The sequence below is a fragment of the Vombatus ursinus genome, unplaced genomic scaffold, assembly GCF_900497805.2.
Source record: "Vombatus ursinus unplaced genomic scaffold, bare-nosed wombat genome assembly UNPS02014807.1, whole genome shotgun sequence".
Classification (NCBI taxonomy): Eukaryota; Metazoa; Chordata; class Mammalia; order Diprotodontia; family Vombatidae; genus Vombatus; species Vombatus ursinus.
Window position 1 is genome coordinate 18815539 of NW_020954585.1, and position 20846 is coordinate 18836384.

General features: G+C 36.4%; 1 protein-coding gene across 8 annotated transcripts in view; it reads right to left on the reverse strand.

Annotated features, from left to right (window-relative positions):
* The window catches only part of AOPEP (aminopeptidase O (putative)), a 568440-nt gene that overhangs the window by 175087 nt on the left and 372507 nt on the right, over positions 1–20846 (reverse strand). For all 8 annotated transcript variants that reach the window (XR_003570208.1, XM_027874398.1, XM_027874399.1 and 5 more), the window contains one exon: positions 8744–8787. Coding sequence is in view for 7 of the 8 variants with exons in the window: in XM_027874398.1 (XP_027730199.1) it covers positions 8744–8787 (44 nt within the window). In the remaining variant the exon portion in view is untranslated. The remainder of the gene's footprint in view (positions 1–8743; positions 8788–20846) is intronic.

Consider the following 20846-nt stretch of genomic DNA (forward strand, 5'->3'; position numbering starts at 1 on the left):
GTGTTTCTGGATTCTCTATCTGTTCTCTGACAAGCATTTGTCCTTGCCAGAGGCCATTAATAAAATGAAGAAACTGGAATCTAAAAGCAAGGGAAATCAGATGCTCTGTGTAGACCGAGAAGGCTCAACATCCCAATGGATTTGTGGTCCATCAGTGTGGGTATTTCTTCTACTGGTGCCGATGAAACTCCTCACCCTACATGACTCTTATCCAAGGCTCCCATCAGTTCTTCACAGAGGCTCAGATTAATGTGGCCTTTCTCTGCTGTTCAATTTTTTAAAAAATTACATATATTTTATATTATTTATGTATTTTTATATATTTATATATGTATTTATATTATTTATATATAATTAATATATATATTATACAATTATATAATTAATAATTACTATAGCACTGTTAGTCTATGACACTCTTACCACATGGTTTTCCCACTTCCTTGTATACTTATACATGCCCTTGATAAGGTATTTTGTTCCATTTTACATGTATAAATTGTTGTTAAAATGCTACAGCCCATTTATATCCACCATGTACTTTAAATTACCTTTTGAGCCATATTTAATTTTGATTACTCAGAGATTCAGTTCAATATGGGTAGAGGTGAGAGGAAGGAATAAGCATTTATATAGCCCCTATTATGTGCCAGGCACTGTGCTAAGCACTTTACACATATACCTCATTTGATCCTCTCAACAGCCCTGCAAGGTAGGTGCTGTCACTATCCCAATTTTATAGTGGAAGAAACTGAGGCAGACAGCGGTTAAGTGACTTGTCCAGGGTCACATGGTAAGTTTCTGAGGCCATATTTGGACTCAGATCTTCTTGATTCCAGGCTCTATAAGATCTATCCATGGCACCCTTTAGCTACTTCATATAATATAAGGACAAATTTTCTAAAATGAGAAAGGTCTAAAAACGTAATTGGTTATCTTATCAGATAATGAGTTTTCTGCAGTGGAAATAAGTAATAATGCTTTAGAGATAGTTCTTATAGGGGACAGGAGACTGGGGAGTGGAACCTCTAAAGTCCTTTCTAATTCTAAGATTCTATAATTGTAGGACTTGATTTCAAACTTTAAAAAAAAAAATATTCCCCACAGCTATAGCAACAAGCACAACACTGTAAAAACCAACCAAAAAACCCTTTAAAAATTTTTTTGGGTTATTCTAAACTTGACAGATTCCAACAAATATGAGTTGCTCTTATTCAAAGAACAGAACAAAACAAAACAAAAATGATCTGTCAAACTGATCTTCCTAAAACACAGGTCTGATCACATAACCTCCCTATTCAATAAACTACAGTGGCTCCCTATCGGCTCCAGGATCAAATATAAAACCCTTTGTTTGGCATTCAGAGACTTTCATAAACAGTCTTCCTCCTACCTTTCTAGTCTTCTTACACTTTATTTTCTTCCAAGTACTTTGTGATATAGTTAGACTGGACTTCCAACTCTGAGCATTTTCACTGGCTGTCCAGCACATCTGGAATGCTATCCCTCATCTGCACCTCCTATAATATCTGGCTTCTTTCAAGTTTCAATTAAAGTCCCACGTTCTGGAAGAAGCCTTTCTCAGGCTTTCTAACGCTGACTTTCTCTTTAGATTGTGAAAGACTAATTTTTTTGTGTGTGCTTGTTTGTTGTTTATTTTTGTTTTTCTTTGTATCCTCATCCCTCAGCACAGTGCCTGGCCTACAGGACAAACTTAATAAATGCTACCTGACTGACAGACAAAAAAGAGAATTTTATATGAAACTGTAAATCATTATTAAGTACATCTTGTTTTTTTAAGCATATAATAAATTCCGTGCTTTAGATCCAAAGCAACCCTGCTCCCTCTGTCAGAAAGTGGGTAGCATGCTTTATTACCAGTCCTCTGGAGTCCTGGGTGGTCACTGCATTGATCAGAGTTCTGAAATCTTTCAAATTTCTTTTCCTGTACAATATTATAGTCTCTGTTTACTTCCTTCTATATCAGTTCATACAAATCTTCCTAGCTTTTTAAAAAAAAATAAGTTTGATGAATTCATTCCTTTTATCATTTCTTAATACACAATATTATTAATTATTTTCATATGCCATAATCTGTTTAACTGTTCCCTAACTGATGGACACCCTTTTTGTTTCCAGTTCTTTGTCACAACATAAAATATTGCTATAAATATTTCCGTACTTGTGGGTCCTTTCTCTCTATCTTTGATCTTCTTGAGGTGCATGCCAACTAGTGATATTACTGGGTCAAAGGGTATGCATAGTTTAGTAACTTTTGGGGTATAGTTGCTTTCCAGAATTGCTACATCAATTCATAGTTCCACCAACAATGTATCAGTGTATCTATCATGCTATAGCCTCTCCAACAATCATCACTTTCTTTTTTTGTCAAATTTTCTGAACTTATGAATGTGAGGTGGAACCTCAGAACTGTAATTTGCAATTCTCTTATTATTAGAAACTTGTAGCATTTTTTTTTCTTTATTGTTGACAGCTTGCCCTTCTTCATTTTGAAAAGCTTCAGTTGCTATCTTTTGACTATTGGTGAATGGCCTTTGTTCTTACGTATTTGAATCAATTCCCTAAATGTCTTAGATAGTGGATCTTCATCAGAGAAACTTGGTGAAACTATTTCCCCTCAATTTACTGCTGCTGGTTCTAGGCCCTATGTCCGTGGTCAGAATGCTTTGGGTTTCTAACCACATTGGAGTTTCCTCTTCTGAGCGGTCCAGTCTTTCTGTCCCTGGGTATGGAGTGATGCAGGCTTTCAGGTGCCCCTAGAGCAGAGGTATATTGGCATGTGTTTAATAATAATTTCTCTGGGGAAAAAATGTACACAGAAATCTTCTCTTGTGAGCCTGTTTGAGCTAGATCCATCACACTCCTGCCCTGGAGAATCTCTTGTCTCCATGAGCAGACTTCTGGCCTGTTTACCTGTGCTGGTGCTCACTTTACTCCTGAATGTCTTTTTATACAGTCCTGGCCTGCATGAAGGTGCTTTTCTTATTGGGTTTCTTGATCGATATTCAATCTGGTGCTCTTTTTAGATCTTTGCTGGAGTACATGTGTGAGAACTGAGCTCCTCTGCAACTGTTCAAGCAGCCATCTGGGATCTCTGGCTGTTATGAGCCCAGCAGTCATTGACTCCTGCTTCTTAATTCTTCTTTCTTAGGGAAGGGCAGAGTCTTGAAAAGCCAAAACAGCTTAGCAGCAGCAAGTCCCACAAAAAACTAATACTCACAGAATACATTTTGATCTTAAAACTCCTCTTTGTGTCCCTCAAAAGAGCACTTCAGTCTAGGCTTAGGGATAATTCTAAGGCTATTGGTCCAAGGGTACCCTTTATCCTTCTCCAAAATGTGGTCCACTAATCTATAGCAAACACTAGCTCAGAATACAATAAAAATCAGCTTACTTTATAAGGAGACAAAACTCATTTTAAAAGCACAAACATCAAATAAGCAAAATTTTAAAAGAGAAGGAAACTACTGAGGGTAAGGGATTCTAGTTTGCCAGATAACTATGAGGCAGGCAGGAATGAAGTGGAGAGGCGATAAATTCACCAATTTCCAATGCCATAGAAAATTCTGTTCAGGCAGATTTCTCAGTAGATGGGTCAGTGAGCCAGACAAAGCTGAAACTGCTCTTGATTATATTCAGTTCTGGTCAACTTAACTCTTCTCTTGCAATCAGGTGGCCACTGGTTCCCTTGGACCCACCATGATCATTAAGTCCTTCCTTCGAGCTTGGAAAAACTACACTTCCTATAAACATCTTTGGCAATAAGGGACTATATGTTAAGAATGAAAAAGAAAACCTCCCAATACTGAATTGACACTTTACTATCTCAGTGGAAAGTGTTGTATTTGAGTCTTGAAAGTCTCAAATTTTTTTCTTGAAAAAACAAACAAATAAATAAACAAACATAGTTTTCACTTACACAGTGCTTTAAGGCTTATAAAGTGTTTTACTTACGCTAACTTTGTTTTGTACAAGTATAACTACTACCATGGTGCAAATATGACTACTCCCATTGCGCATATGAGAAAAGTAGGGCTCAAGAAAGTAAAATGACTTGATTAGCATCACATGGCTACTGGTTTCAAACTTATGTCTTCAGACTCCAAGTCCTGTGTCATGCTGCCTCCTAAATAAACAACTGTAACAGAAAAAGAGACCTGGGTGCCGCTTCAGAACTCTGATCAACAGTAAGTCTTCTCATGGAGACAAGAGATTCTCCAGGGCAGGAGTGTGATGGATCTAGCTCAAACAGGCTTGCAAGAGAAGATTTCTGTGTACATGTTTTTCCCCAGAGAAATTATTGTTAAACACATGCCAATATACCTCTGCTCTAGAAAATGCATCCACTCTGTACTTTTTTGGCAACAGTTTCTGGGGCAATGGACCTATTCTATTAGTGGATCAAGAATCAGATCTGGTTCAGGTATGAAATAAAAAAACAAACCCTTGCAGTTAAATTGTTGTGCTTGGTATCACTAATACCCTTCACACCTGATATGAGTTTGGCATTAGGCAAACAGCAAACCACATACCAACTTTGAAAATCAACCACTGTAAATCTGAAATCCTGCCCCTGGACATTCCAGAAGGGTGTATGAGTGCAGAGAAAGCTGCACTTTTTTTTTTTTTATAGCAGCCTCCTGAAAAAGCTAAGGCATAGCCAAGGTCCATATCAGTTTTTTCATGAAATGTAATTTCCTTCAACATTAAGAGGGTGAAATGGAAAACTAGAAACAAAACAATTTATCTGAATGAACTGCTTGTATTAGTTCCAGGGAGATGAACTAGCCTGTCTTGTTTTAAATATTATTTTTGCCACCTACATTAGGAAAATTACTTGTTATTACTGAAACTAGAATGCCATTGGAATTTTTTTAAGTAAAAAGGATTAGAAATAAGCTCAATACACAGGAAAAAAATGTCATCATTTAACTGTTAAGTGATCATTACATCTTTTCATTCATCTCCTTTTTCTTGTCTATTGCAGCATAGCTCTAATAATTCAACTGAATTCACCCCTGACTATGAGCAAAGTTTGATAATGATACCAAGTTTATTGAATTAAAATATGAAAAATGGCACAACCCTTACCCTCAAGGAGCTTACAATAGTATATGTGAATACAATTTGTAATGTATCACATAGGATGTTACAGGGGCAAAAGACACTCTGAGAATGTACTTTAGGAAAATTTGAGCAGAGAAACAATGCCATCACCTGGAGAGTGGGGTAAAGGATGGGGGGAATGTTTAGTGAAGGCTTCAAGGACAATTTAACACAAACCTCCTTGAAAGAAGCCAAATTTGGATTATCTATGATTGAAATAGTTACATTAAAACTCAGGTATCTGTCTGGATATTGATTTGATCTGTTATTCATCTAGGAAAGAACCCTTTAGTGCATTTGGCAATCTAGTACACATTTTTTAAAAAAGCACAGCTTCAGCTTTGGGTTGGGAGGAAGAAAGATAAATTCATTCTTACATTTCAACTCAAAGAAAAATTTGATATGTCAGAGTTTCCTCCTTTTAACATTAGGAAACAAAAGTTTTGCTACTAGCAGTTTGGTTGTTATAGGGCTTCTGTATCCTGAGTCATGCGGCATTCAATTCTGGATCCCCCATTTTAGGCACATTATCAGACAAGAGTTTATCCAGAGGAAGATGGAGGGAGATGTAAAACTGTAAATTGTAAATATAAAGGAGGCTAGAAACCATGACATATATGAGGATTGGAATGTTTATCTTGGAAGAGAGAAGTTTTGTGAAGTAAGGAAATAAGCATTTATTAAGCACCTACTATATACCAGGCACTGTCCTAAGCACTTTACAAATATTATCTCATTTGGCCCTCACAACAACTCTAGGAGTTGTTTTAAGGAGCACAGAGGGTAAGTAATTTGTTCAGCTATTAAGCGTCTGAGGCCAAACTTGAACTCAGGTCTTCCAGACTCAATCTGCCTCTCTACTTGGGTAAATGTAACAGCTATTTTCAAATATGTGAAGGACCGCCATGTGGAGGATCAGACATGTTCTGCTTGGCCCCTGAGGGCACAAGTAACAGCAATGGGTGGAAGATCTAAGAAAGGGATGGAAAAACTTCCTAACAATTAGAACTGTGCAAAAGGAGAACTTTGAGAGATATAGTGATATGTACTGTTACTCCTCAGGCAAAAAGGAGCTAAGTTGGGCAGATCAATGTTATTAAACTACTTCTACATTTCCTATCCTTCTCTGCCATCTTATAAGTAGTTGATAAGAATGAAACTGTTTCTACTTAATCAGGAGTTCTTAATCTTTTTTGTGTATATATTGCAGACCCCTTTGGCAGATTGGTGAAGCCTATGGGTGCGCCTTCGCAGAATCATGTTTTTAAATGCATAAAATGAAATAGATAGGACTTAAAAAGAAACCAATTTTATTTAAAGATAATTATCAAAAGACAAGCTCATGGATCCCAGGTTAAGAACTTCTGTCCAGGGGTTTGTATTTCTGGATCCTCTTTTCTTTAGGTAGGACTCATCTCTGATATTTTCATTTGCTGTCAGGTTCTAAACAATAGAAAAGACTGGCCTCCAAGCAGTAGGCTATATACTGCCCTTTGGGTTATAACTTAAGCGATCTGAAGAACAGGGTTAAATTGTCTGTTGTTTGAAATGTAGTGCTGATTTTGATGAGGGAAATGAGAGATATCAGTAAAGAACACCTTCCCACAAATGGCACTTAAACTAGATGGCAGGCATTCACAGCAATAATTTTGTAGTTTTCAAGAATGCCCTTTATCCTTAAAAAGCTCTTTTGCAGAAAAAAAATTATGGTAGAGAGAAAAGCACACTTCTTTCCATTTAATGATCCTTACAGCCCAAGAACTGTGGCAATTTCTTGGAGCAGTTTTCATTTCCAGCCCAGTCAGCTTGACGGAACCCAATAAAGTTTCACTTTGACCAGTTCCAGAATAAAAACTGCCTAGGCATTATTTTTTCTCCTAGGGGTTTATTTAAACACTGCACATCTTGATTTCTATGTCTAATATAATTTCACTTGGATTGTTTTTCCTTCTGAAAAGTGAAAACAAATTTCTACAGTCCTATAATCCTTGAGTTGAAGTATGTGCAAGGGGGAGAAGGTGAATGCAATAAGCGGATTTATATCACCAAACTAGAGGCATGTAGGGTAAGTGGTCCCCTGTACTCCTTGACTTTCACCCTGTTTATTGCCTATTGAGGAAGGAAGGAAGGAAGGAAGGAAAGAAGGAAGGAAGGAAGAAAGGAAGGAAGGAAGGAAAGAAGGAGGGAAGGAAGGAAGGAAGAAAAGGCAGGTATTGCGTTCAGTGCTTTACAAATATTATCTCATTTGATCCTCACAACTATCTTGGGAGAAAGGTGATATTATTATCTCCATTTTACACTGAGGCAGATAGTGGCTAAATGAGTTGCCTGGGGTCAAATAGCTATTAAAAGGCTGGATTTGAACTCAGGTCTTCCCGACTGCATGCTGAGTGTTCTATCCACTGATTCCTTGATTTTCCCCAAGTGGAAAATAGTAAAGATAATATAAGATCCCTTCCATATAAAATACAACCATATGGCTAAGAATTGGAAATCAAGGGGATACCCATTAATTTGGGAATGGTTGAACAAGCTGTGGTATATGATTGCAATGGAATATTATTGTGCTATAAGAAATATGACAAGCAGGATGATTTCAGAAAAACCTAGAAAGATTTAACATGAACTAATGCTGAGTGAAGTGAGCAGAACCAGGAGAACATTGTACACAGTAACAGCAATACTGTATGATGATGAACTGTGAATGACTTAGCTATTTTCAGCAATATTCAGCAAATCCAAGACAAACCAAAAGGATTCATGATGAAACATGCTATCTGCCTCCAGAGGAAAAAAATATTGTCTGAATACTGAGTGAAGCATGCTATTTTTCACTTTCTTTCATTCATTCATTCTTTTTTTTATTCAAGTCTTCTTGTACAAAATGACTAATATGGAAATGTTTTACATGATTGCGCATGTATAACCTATATCATATTGCAATGATTGCTTATTGTCTCAGGATGGGGGGAAGGGAGTATAGAATTCGGAACTCAGAACTTTAAAAAATGTTAAAAAATGTTTTAACATGTAATTGGGGAAAAAGAAAATATTATGCAACATTAAAATAAAATAAAATACAACCACAGGTAAAATAGGTTACAAAACACTAAAGCAGTGTTACCCTGCTATATACCTTGATACCTTCCCCACCCCCTACTTTCTTGCTTTGTGTGATTTGTGTTCATTAAACCTTCATAGATGATCTAAACAATATGGCTGAAACCTTCATGTTCTTTTAGTATCTTAGAGGTACCAACTTGCCACTGTGGCTGTCCAACTTTTATCTCTCATTTTTAACTAAAGGACTGGCTTACCTCCTTTTCCAGTCATACTTATCTTCAATGATATCTTTCATGCTGTATCTTGCACCCATGTCATTCTTGGTAAGAGGTTGCAACCTGCCTCTTTGTGTGGCCCATTAGGCCATTTATCATTTTAATTATTTGGAAATTGTGACATTCTGGAATTCACAGCTATAACAGCATTGCCTAGCATTTCTGCCACATCTAATCATAAGGCAAAGGACAGAAGTGAGTGGATAAGCCTAGAATGACCCTGTCTGATTAAGAAGTTAATTCTAGCTGCTCCCATCCCCACCCTCATTTCTACTTACCGTTTTTCTTCTGAAATATCTTCCAGCAGCATATGAAGAAAATCCTGCAGAACAAACAAAGCAGACCCATAAACATGTCCATCGATAAATTATCCTGAAGCTACATTCATTTTTGATAAAGCTTTACTAGCAGCTATAAATAACTGATAAGGAGCACCCTGTAGAGCCACACAATCACTTTTTCAGTGTTCCAACCCAACCAGTTAAAGAAGGCAATTTTGCAAGAACCACTACAAATAAAAATTTTAAGGTGTTTCATTATTTTCCTTAGCCCAACAGCCTATTTCATTCAGAATGAAACCATTATCATCATCAATTTATGAAGACAAGTATAATTTAAAAAAAAATAATTAGATAGTCTTTAAAAGCACTTCTGTGAAGAAAAAAAAAACTTTTCACCTTAATGAGATCACCAACAAGCTCCTGATTTTCTGACTAAAACAAAAACAGGAAAAAGTTATATGGTAAATTTTTAAAAAAATATTCTAAATCAGAAAGCACTAATCCAAGCCCTTGATTTCCTCCATAGAGCCTTTCTTATCTATTGCAGACCACACTAATCTCTGTGTTCTGTGAAATTTCCTTACATTTATAGTTTAAAATACATAATGTTTAATATTTTATTGTTGCCTAATTATTTGTATATCTTAGTCATCTCAATAATTAGACTATAAATTCCTTGAGAGTAGAAACTAGACATGTTCTTTTATATCTCCTACAATGGTAAGCATAGTAGAGGACACATAGCAGAGTGATAACTTTTTAAGAGATTTTTTTTTAACATTTAATTTCTATTTTTTTCTTAATTACATGCAAACAAAAATTTTTAACATTCTTTTTTTAAAATTTTGAGTTCCACATTCTTTCCATACCTACCTTCCCTTCCCCATCCTTGAGAAAGCAAGTGATTTTATACAGAATATACATGTGGTGGTGGTGATGGTGGTGTTTAGTTGTATCCAACACTTTGTGACTCCATGGACCATACTGTCCATGGCGTTTTCTTGGCAAAGATACTGGAGTGGTTTGCCATTTCCTTCTCCAGTGGATTAAGGCAAACAGAGGTCAAGCTACTTGCCCAGGGTCACATAAACAGTAAGTGTCTGAGGCTGGATTTGAATTCAGGTCTTCCTAACTCCAAGCCCAGCGCTCTATTCACTAGCCATCTAGCTGCCTCCTAGATTATACAGTGCAGTCATGCAAAACATTTTCATATTAGCCATGTTGCAAAAAAAATAATGCAGACCAAAAACAAAAACAAGAATAATAAATAAAAATTTTAAAGTATGCATTTAGACTCCATCAGTTCTTTCTCTAGAGTCGGATTGTATATTTCATCATAAGTCCTTCGGAATTGTCTTGCATCATTGTATTGCTGAGAATAGCTAAGTCTATGATAGTTGATCATTGCACAATGTTGCTGTTACTGTGTACAAAGTTCTCCTGGTTCTGCTCATTTCACTTTGCATCCTTTCATGTAAGTCTTTCCAGCATCATGCTCATCATTTGTAATACTGCAATAATATGCCACCACAATCAAATACCACAATTTGTTCAATCATTCCCCAATTGATGGGCATCCCTTCAATTTATAATTCTTTGCCATCACAAAAAGAACTCTAGAAATACTTTAGTATACATAGACCCTTCTATTTCTTTGATCTCTTTAAGCTTGTCGTTCATCCCTTTTTGAAGAGGACCAATGACATCACGGTGATGTCTTGACTTGTGCATGAATTGGATTTAAGTGAAGCACAGTTGTGCAAAGTCCTCATCCTCACTATCTCTTCCTGAGTCATCAAAGTCCAGTGGAAGGACAAAATTCAAGATGACTGGCAATGGACCAGTATGCAGTGGATGAGTCAAAGGGTATGCACAGGTTTATAGCTCTAGGAGTATAGTTCCAAATTGCTCTCCAGAATTACTAGATCAGTTCAAAACTCCAACAACAATGTATTACTGTCCCTATTTTACCATAATCCCTCCAACATTTGTCATTTTTTGTGATATTAGCCATCCTGATAGGTGTGAGGTGGTACCCCAGAGTTTTAATTTGCATTTCTCCAATCAATAATGATTTAGAGCATTATTTCATGTGACTTTTGATAACTTTGATTTCTTCTTCTGAAAAGTGCCTGCTCATATCCTCTGACCATTTAGCAACTGCAGAATGATTCATATTCTTATAAATTTTTAAATAGTTCTTTATATATTTTAGAAACAAGGCCTCTATCAGAGAAACTTGCTGTAAATTTTTCCTCCAGTTTGCTGACTTCCTTCTAATTTTGCTACATTAATTTTGTTTGTGCAATACCAGGACCCCCAAGTGCCTCAGTACAGGCAGAGGAACCAGTGGAAACCAGCTCATAAAATCACCACATGCCTCAGCAAAACTCTGGGAAGTGCTCCAAGGGCCCCAGGCAGGGAAACAACCCACAGCAGCGAAACATCCATCTGAAAGGAGCCAAAGAAAGCAAAAGAAGGGAAAGGCCTGGGGGAGCAGGCAACCTCCAGGGGCCAGACTACCCAATCCTACCCCTAGAGTTCCAGTGTTGCTGATTCCAGCCCAACACCAGGTAACCTGCCAGAATCCTACAGCCCCCAACTGCCAGCAGTTGAGGCCCCAGAACACAAAGTTAGTGACTAAGCCCCAGGCTCCCAACACAAGAAGCTTGGGTCAGTGCCCTCTCGTCTCCAGCAGGAGAGCTCATTTTTTTTAAAGGCCAGGAAATAAGCAAACACCATGAGCAAAAAGAAACATACTATAGATTCTTGTTATGGGAACAGTGAAGATCAAGGCAGAAATTCTGAAGAGGACAACACTGTCAACAAACCCACATCTGGAACCTCAAAAGGGATTATGAACTAGTCTGAAGCCCAAAAAGCCTTCTTGGAAGAGCTCAAGAAGTCAAATAAGAGAGGTAGAAAAAAAATTGGGAAAAGAAATGAGAGGTATGCAAGACACAGTCAATAGCTTGGAAAAGGAAGGACAAAAAAATTAACTGTAGAAAACAAGTCCTTAAAAATACAATTGGCCAAATGGAAAAAAGTACACTGAAGAAAACAACTCCTTAAAAAGCAGAATTGGCCAAACAGAAAAGGAGACACAAAAACTCACTGAGGAGAAGAACTCCTTAAAAAATAAAATGGGCCAAATGGAAAAGAAGGTACAAAATCTAATAGAAGAAAACAATTTGTTAAAAATTAGAATTGGGCAAATGGAAGCTAATGACTCTATGAGAGAGCAAGAATCAGTCAAATAGAAACAAAAGAATGAAAAATAGATGAAAACATAAAATATCTCATTGGTAAAACAACTGACCTGGAAAATAGATCCAGAAGAGACAATTTAAAAATTATTGGTCTACTTCAAAATCACAATGAAAAAAAAGAGCCTGGGCAGCATCTTTCGAGAAATCACCAAGAAAAACGGCCCTGAAGTCCTAGAACCAGAGGATAAAATAGCCATAGAAAGAATCCACCAATCACCTCCTAAAATAGATCTCAAATTGAAAACACCAAGGAATATAGTAGCCAAAATCCAAAATTGCCAGCTCAAAGAGAAAATACTGCAAGTAGCCAAAAAGAAACAATTTAAATGCCATGGAACCATAGTCAGGATTACACAGGACCTTGTAGCTTCTACATTAAAAGATCGTAGGGTGTGGAGTACAATATTCCGTAAGGCAAAGGAGCCTGGATTACAACCAAGGATCAACTACCCAGAGAAAATGAGCATGATCTTTCAGGGGAGGAGATGGACATTCAATGAAATAAGGGACTTCCAAACCTTCCTGATAAAAAGACCAGACCTCAACCGAAAATTTGATCTTCAAATACAAGACTCAAGAGAGACCTAAAAAGGTAAATAGGACAGAAAAAAAAAACCATGTTATTAATAAGGGCAAACTGTTTACATCCCTACAAGGGAAGATGACACTTGTAACTCTTGAGGACTATATTGTTATTACATCATTTTAAAGGGGTCTACAAAAAGGGGGTGGGTATAAGTTGACTTTGATGTAATGATAAAAATAATTCCCTTGAAATTCTTAAACTTTTGTTCTTCCAGATGTAGTTTGTTATTATTTTTTTCTAGCTCTATAAAACAATTTTTTGGTAATTTGATTGGTGTGGCACTGAATAAGTAAATTAATTTAGGTAGAATTCTTATCTTTATTATATTGGTTTGGCCTACCCATGAACAATTAATATATCTCCAGTTGTTTAGATTTGACTTTATTTGTGTGAAGTGTTTTCTAATTGTGGTCATATACAACCCAGTTTCTGGGTTTGTCTTGGCAGGTAGACTCCCAAGTTATTTTAAATGGAATTTCTTTTTCTATCTCTATTGGATTTTGTTGGTAATGTATAGAAATGCTAATGATTTATGTGGGTTTATTTTATATCCTATAGCTTTGTTGAAAGTATTATTTCAACTAGTTTTTTAGTTGATTCTCTAAGTATATCATCAAATCATCTGCAAAGAATGATAGTTTTTTTTTCCTCATTGCCTATTCTAATTCCTTCAATTTCTTTTCCTCTTCTTATTGTTATAGCTAGCATTTTGAGAATAATAATGAATAGCAGTGGTGATAATGGCATTCTTGCTTCACCCTGATCTTATTAGAAAGGCTTCTAGCTTATCCCCATTATAGATAATGCTTGCTGATGGTTTTAGAGAGATACTACTTGTCATTTTAAGGAAAGCTCCATTTACTCATATGTTTTCTAGTGTTTTTAATAAAGAATGGGTATTGTATTTTGTCAAAAGCTTTAAGAGAGATTTGTTGGCTGAATTGAACTACTTACCAAAAAGTAGTGGGGATCAGTGAGTAATATATGTGAGGCACTGAACTCATGTCAATTGAATTCAATAAATATTTCCTAAGTCCCAGCTATGTACAAAACCTTATCCTAAGCACAGGAAGAAAAACATTCCCTGCCCTCAAGTCACCATGTTAAAAAGCATTTATTAACTACCTACTATGTGTCATGCACTATGGATACAAAGAAAGGCAAAAATAGTTCCTATCTTAAAACTAATTTTTTCACTAGCTTCATTCAATAATGTGTGAATAGCATCAAAGGAATCTGTGGATGAGAATGATACAAGTTTGGGTTTGGCAGAGCAAGATTGGTGACAGGATAAGGAGGCAGGCACTGGAGAGACAAGGATAATATCAAGTTGAATTGGTTAAGCAGGGGTCGAGATGGGGAATGGAAGAGAGTATAGCCCATGAAGGAATAATGACTTGGAAAAGAACTAAGGGGCAGAGGTCATGGTGAGGACAAAGAACAGGGTTAGAGATTGTAAGACAGTGGAAAAGATAGCATGATAACAGACTATGATCTTTTCTGAGGGAATTTCAGAGTTATTGAACGTGGAAGTAGACCACTATAGGCAAGATCAAGGGTATGACCATCTCTGTGTAACTGAGGTAGGGTGGAAGAACAGGTCATGGGAAATGAATAAGTTGAGAAAGCAGGAGGTTAAGATATTTAGGGAAGTATCAATATGTATGCTGAAGGCCCCTAGTATGAGGGCAGTAGTTGAGGAGGAGAGAAAGACTGAATTAGGCATTAAACTCAATGAGGAAGAAAGGAGACTATCCTGGAGGTTGGTATAATAGCTACCACAATCTTGTTTGAGTAATAAATATGGATTGAATGAACCTCAAAGAATATGGTGGTAGAGGAAGAATCGAGGAGTGGCAACAGGGATGAAGGAGTATTTCAAACCCCCTTCCCGCCCCCCCCCACCACAACTAGTGAGTGGTGTGGGGTATGAGTGAAAGTGCAACCAGTTCTAGAAAGGGTCACCAGAGAAGCTGTGTTATCAAAAAGGAAACAGATCTCTAGGAGTACAATAAAATGGAAGGAGTGAGAAAGGAAAAGATTTAAGAAGAAAGCAACTTTGGTACTTATGAAACAGGCATTCCAATAAATATTTCCCCCAGTAAATATTTTTAAAAATTAATTTTTAAAATTCAATTTTTTTCTAAAGATCTTCATTCTCTCCTCCTTCCCCCAACTGAGAAAGCAAACTAAACAAAACTCCTATTACAAACATGTATAGTCAAGCAAAAGAAATTCCAATACTGACCATGTCCAAAAACCCCCTACCATGTCTCAATCAGCACTGAGTCTACTACCTCTCTATCATAAATCCTTCATTGATCAGTTCCTAGCTCTTTCAACAGTGTTTGTCTTTACAATATTGCTATTTTATAATTTTTTTTCACCTCACTTCACTCTGCATTATTTCATATGTCTTGCCAGGTTTCTCTGAAATCATTCCCTTCACCCTTTCTTACAACACAACAATATTCAATCATATTTATATATACTAACTTGTTCATCCATTCCCCAAATGTTGGGCACCCCTTCAGTTTTTACTTCTTTGCCATCACAAAAAGAGTGACTTTAAATAATTTTATGCATATGGATCCTTTACCTCCTTCTTTGCTCTCTTTAGAGTATCAACCTAATAGGAGTATTGCTGGGTCAAAGGGTATGTACAGTTTAATAGCTTTTTGGAGCATAATTGGAGCATAATTCCTAATTTTCTTTGTAGAATGGCTAGACCAGTTCACAACTCCATCAATAATGCATTAATATACTTGTCTTCCTATAGCCCCTCCAGTACTTGCTATTTTCCTTTTTTGTCAATATTGCCGATCTGATGGGTTTGAGGTAGTACTTCAGTTCTTTAGTTTGTATTTATTATATTATCTTGGCCTATGCAGGTAGATAGATCTTCAGCGGGACATTGGGGAGGTGAGGTTAAGGGGAATGGGAACAAGGAAATAGGCAGCAGGTAAAGGGGAATGGGATTTGTACATAACAGTTGGGGATTATTGGTATTGGGCAGTTATGGTGTGGCAGGAGGGTGCTTATCACTGAAGAATGAGTTAAGTTAGGTCCATAAGGGGTCAGGTGGCTGGTGTGAAGGTGGGCCAGGTTGCAGAATAAGCCAGTAATGGAGAGTTAGCGAGAAAGACAGGATTTCTCTTGATAGATTCCAGGCATGGACTCACCAATCATTGAGTTGGCCTTCATGAGAGCTTATAGTCTACTAGGAAAAGATAGGACAGGTACCCAGGCAAACATACTAACAGGCAGAGTGTACTAGGGAAAAGAGAAGTCCATACAAAATGCTCTAGTATAACATGAGAAGGGAGAGAATATTTTTACCAAAGGGAATCAGGAAAGATTCCACTGCACCAGATCTGACCTTTTAAAAAAGAGAAAGACACTGTCAGATGGAGTTGAGGGAAACCAAGTGCATTCCAGGCTTGGGTCTTTTTGAGTGCATAAAAACTTCTCTTACAAGACAGTTATTCAGGACAAGGACCTAAACAGGTAAACAAGTGAAATATGGTGATTGAATTACTATCAGGAAGTAATTTAGGGCCCAATCAAAATCTGATTTTTATTCTTATTGATAGTGCTTACCTGCTGATTCTTGGTACATCCCAATGACTAGTAGGTTAGAGCTTACAAATTATTAGTGCCACGTTCTAAATAAGGAAACAGAGAAGTAATATGTCTTAAGTGTCAAGGTGAATAACTGGCAGAACCAGGAATGGGATTCTTGCCTGGAATCTAGAAGCTAAGTGTTGATAATAGCTGTTAAAGAACTGAAAGCCTAAAAATATTGTTTTTTTTAAAAATATTTTAAAATAACTCTAAAATACCAAGCATGGAGAGTACTAAGGTATACTCAGGGGTGCTATTATTATTATTAAGTCTTCTGAATTCCTGTCCATTCAAGTGATGGCAAAATGACCAGTTTGAGGAAATAAATAGTTTCATTGGTGGTCTTATCTGTGTACTCATACGAACTTGATAACAGAAGAATTGACAGTCTTCACACTATTTAAATAGGCTTTGCCCTTACCTATCACACTCCACCTTGTGTTATACATACAGACTAAAAATTACAGACGTGATAAGTGTGGGTGCCATAAAAACAAAGAAGCCTACAGCTTCCTGAAATCTTAAACACCCCATATTTTTGTCCTTTGAGAGAAAAAATGTTCATTGTCACTCAGTGCCTAGCACATTGCATTTCATATAATTGGTACTTAATAAATGTTTGCTTGTGGAAATGAATCACCCAGAGGTAGGCAAACCAGGTGGCATGTATTCATGCCTTAATGAGCCTATATCTAATAATCAAAGTAAAATAAAAACCATTTTTGGCACCATTTTCATCCAAGCATGGAATATCATTCAAGCACTGAAATATCACCTAAATTTTAAAAAAAAAGTATCCCCACAAGGAAGTGGCCTTGTGTGTGGAGGGATGTGAGAGGTCCTTTTTGAATTCTCAGTTTGAGATTCTGTGCTTAAATTTATGCTGTAAGATCTTTTCATTGCTTCTTTCCTCCTTTTCCCTCTGCCAGTGCTACAGCCATAGATATTAAAGAACTATAGAAGAAAGTTTTTGCTACCAAAGTCCTTGGCTGTCAAATGGCTCAAAATCAAAAACTGATATGACTTTATCATTGGAAAGGCCCATGAAACCTTTCCATCTGACTTAGAGTTGAAATTTTCATACATGTGTTTTTTTTTTTTCAAGGAATGTGAGCTCCTTGAGAGCAGAGACTGTTTTAGTTTTCCATTTGTTTCCTCAGAACTTGCCTTAATGCTTTACATATAGCAAGCACTTAAAAATACTTTATGTATTCATTCATTCACATAAGTGTTTAGAGATGTATATTTTCTTTAAAGGACTTAGGCTAATAATAATAGCTAGAATTTATATAACGTGCTTTAAGGTTTGCAAAGTGCTTTACATACATTATCTTATTTTATCCTCAAATTAACCCTATAAGGTAGGTGCTATTACTGTCTGATTTTACAGGTGAGGAAACTTGGTATGTTGTCCCATCGTTGTCAACTTAGTTCATGGATTTTCTAGTTTTTTAATGATTTACTCTTTGACCAACAATTCTTTAATATTAAATCATTTAGCCTCCATTTAAGTTTAAATCTTTTCTTCTGTAATTTTATTGCATTGTAGTCAGTAAAGGACGTATTAAGTATGTCTGCTTTCCTTCCTTTGTTTTTAAGGCTTTATGTTCTAATATATATGGCCAGTTTTTGTAAAGGTACCGTGCACAGCCTAAAAATACGTATATTCTTTTCTGTTCCCATTCAGTAATCATCAAAGAGCTATTGTACCTAATGTTTCTAGAGGTCTATCCAGATCCTTATTTCTTGTTTATTTTTTTGGTTATATCTATTGATGTCTGAAAATGGGTACTTCAAGATCCCCAACTATTATAGTTTTGCTGTACATTCCTCCTGCAATTTGATCAACTTTTCCTTTAAGTACCATAATGCTATGCCATTTTGTGCATATGTATGTTAAGAATTCATATTAATTCATTTTATATTGCCTGTAAGCATAATGTAGCTTCCTTATATTTCTTTTAATCAAGTCTATTTTATTGTTACCTTGTCTAAAGTCATAATTGCTACACGTGCTTTTTTTTTTTTTTTGCTGCTCCAATCCATTATTTTAATTCTGCGAGAACTTTTGTTTCAAGTGTGTTTCTGGTAAACAAGATATTGTTGGAGTCTGTTTTCTAATTTACTGTATTCTCCATTTTATAAGTGAGCTCATCCTTTTCACATTCATGGTTATAACTGTTAATTAATTGTATATTCCCTTCATCTTTTCCTTTTAACTTTTTTCCTCTTTACCAAGAAGAAAAGGTTGGTAAGAGATAGGGAGCATGTCTAATAATCTATATGTGGTGCAATCTACTTCTGTTCCTCTGCCTTTCTTCTCTTCCCCTTGCCATGATTCAGCTCACAAATTTTTACCCTTTTTTCTTTCCTTTTAAACCTTCCTTTGTGAGGTTGGAGTTTGTTTGGTCAATCCTTCCCTGAACCTGCCTTCCCCTTTCTTCTCTCCTCTCTCTTCTTTCAGTTCCTTTTTGTTTCTCTCTTCATTTGAATACAACTCTACAGATAATTCTTAAATGTTTTTTTGTCTGTGTTCTACCTTTCTTTGTCCAGTTTAGATGAAAGTGAGATTCTAGTGGTACATGCTATCCCATTTCTCCCTCCATTTTATTTTCTTGTGATATTCATCAATTACTATATCCTCTGGTGCTCCTCCTCAATCATTACTAGAGTAAAGTGAGAGAGTTGAATTCTACTGTTTCCTCTCACACAGTCACCTTTGCTGGTCCCAATTGATCATTTATTGAATGTGGTATTAAAGTAAAAGGGGAAAATCAATGTTCTTTTCAGTTCAGGAGTTCCTTTCAATGATGCCAATCCCAATCCCAAGTGCCAGTGGAAGATTCTGGCTGGCTGTCATCATGTTAGCCCTTACACTTGCCAAGTGACCAAACCATCTTTTCTTTTTGTCATAAATTCCTTCACGAGATCCCTTGCTCTTGTTCTTCTTTTCAGTTCCGCGTTGGGTAGATGCTATAACCCGCTTACATCTTCAACGTTCTTCTTTATTGCCCTCCATGTGCTAGTTATCTTTTAGCTCATTGGTGGCAGTTGCATGCCATATAACAAACACAGAAGGTTAATATACTAAGATGAACCTTTTCTTTCAAGGAAAATTTAGGGTCATTAAAAGAATTTTGCAATTTCACAAAATTGCAAATCAGTCCAACCTGCTTTCCTTGTCCTGTTAAACTCCAGGCTCTCTTTGTTGTCCATCTGTACTGTCTGTCCCAGACACAGGGACAAGCTCGACAAGGTCTCCATCCAAATGCAATTGGACAATAGATGTTATTCATCCATTTTGTCTTTCTTCTGTGGACAGATAGGTCAAATTTCTTTGAGTTGTTTCAGATCTCTTCCAGGAGGCTCTACTATCTTCTGGGACTTAATGCAGTCAGCATGTCACCTGTATACCAGAGGACCTCACATCTACAGAGCATCATCTTTATTCAACCTAAACTCCCTGCTGAATATCCTACATCATAGTGGCAAATATCTCCCTGTTTCATGCCTCAACTAATGTTTATTATTAGGGGCATTTTTATTGTTTTATCTTCCAAGGACTACTGAATGAGATTGACACATGAATGGTAGAGGCAAAAGAGCCTCTAAGGTGATTTTTTTCTTTCTTTTTCTTACCAAATGAAATACCTTTTCATAATCAACAAATGATAAACACAATGAGATCTTGTATTCTTTGCGTATTTCAGTTACGGTAAAATGGTAAAGATGTGGTTTATAGGATTATAGATCCATAGCTAGAAGGGGCCTCAGAGACCCTCTTATCCAAGTCCTTGTTTTACAGATGAGGAATGTGTGGCCTATGGAAGTTAAATGACTTGTCCAAAGTCATATAGGCGGTAAGCATAAAAGTTCTATTGTTGAATATCACTTGCAAAAGTGTTTTTGTTTCTGATATGCTAATTAAGAATACCCTTGATTCATATATAGATGTCTTTTAATAAGGTTTCATAAAGATTTGTAGGGCATAGGTTGATAGTTATTGGTATTATCTTAATCACCTTTTTTCAATATTAATAGGTTCTAAGAATTTTTCCACATTTTTGGTACCTTTCTCTTTTCCAGATATTCTCAAAGGTTCCTCATTGCCCTTTATAATTGTACCATCTCCAGCATGAATCTCCTCGATAAGTTCTTAGTCCAATCCAGTTATTTTTCCTTTTTTCTCTTTAGTGTCAAATCATACCTCCTCTATGAGTACATCTGGGACTATAATGTTAGGGTCCAAGTGTATTGGTTCCACTGTCACTGATGAAAAATTTTTTTAATGGTTTTTAATAAATATTTTCTATTTTTCTTTTGTCTGTCATCCTTCCATTTTCAACTTCAAAAGCCCCTGAGATTATCTAGATATCTTACCAAACCTTCTTTAAACTGGTTTTACACTCCACTATTTCTCTCAGCTTTTTGAGATGATATTATTCATAACTGTTCATCATCTTTCTTTGTAAAATTTTATAAATTAGTTTAAAATATTCTAGCTCAATGTGGCCTTTGGCAATCATTTCTCTGCTTTTGGTAAATGTGCTATTAGCTGACTAAGGCACTTTCTGGGCTCTTTTGGCCTCTTTGTTGTGGCAATGAATTAACATTATTTAAA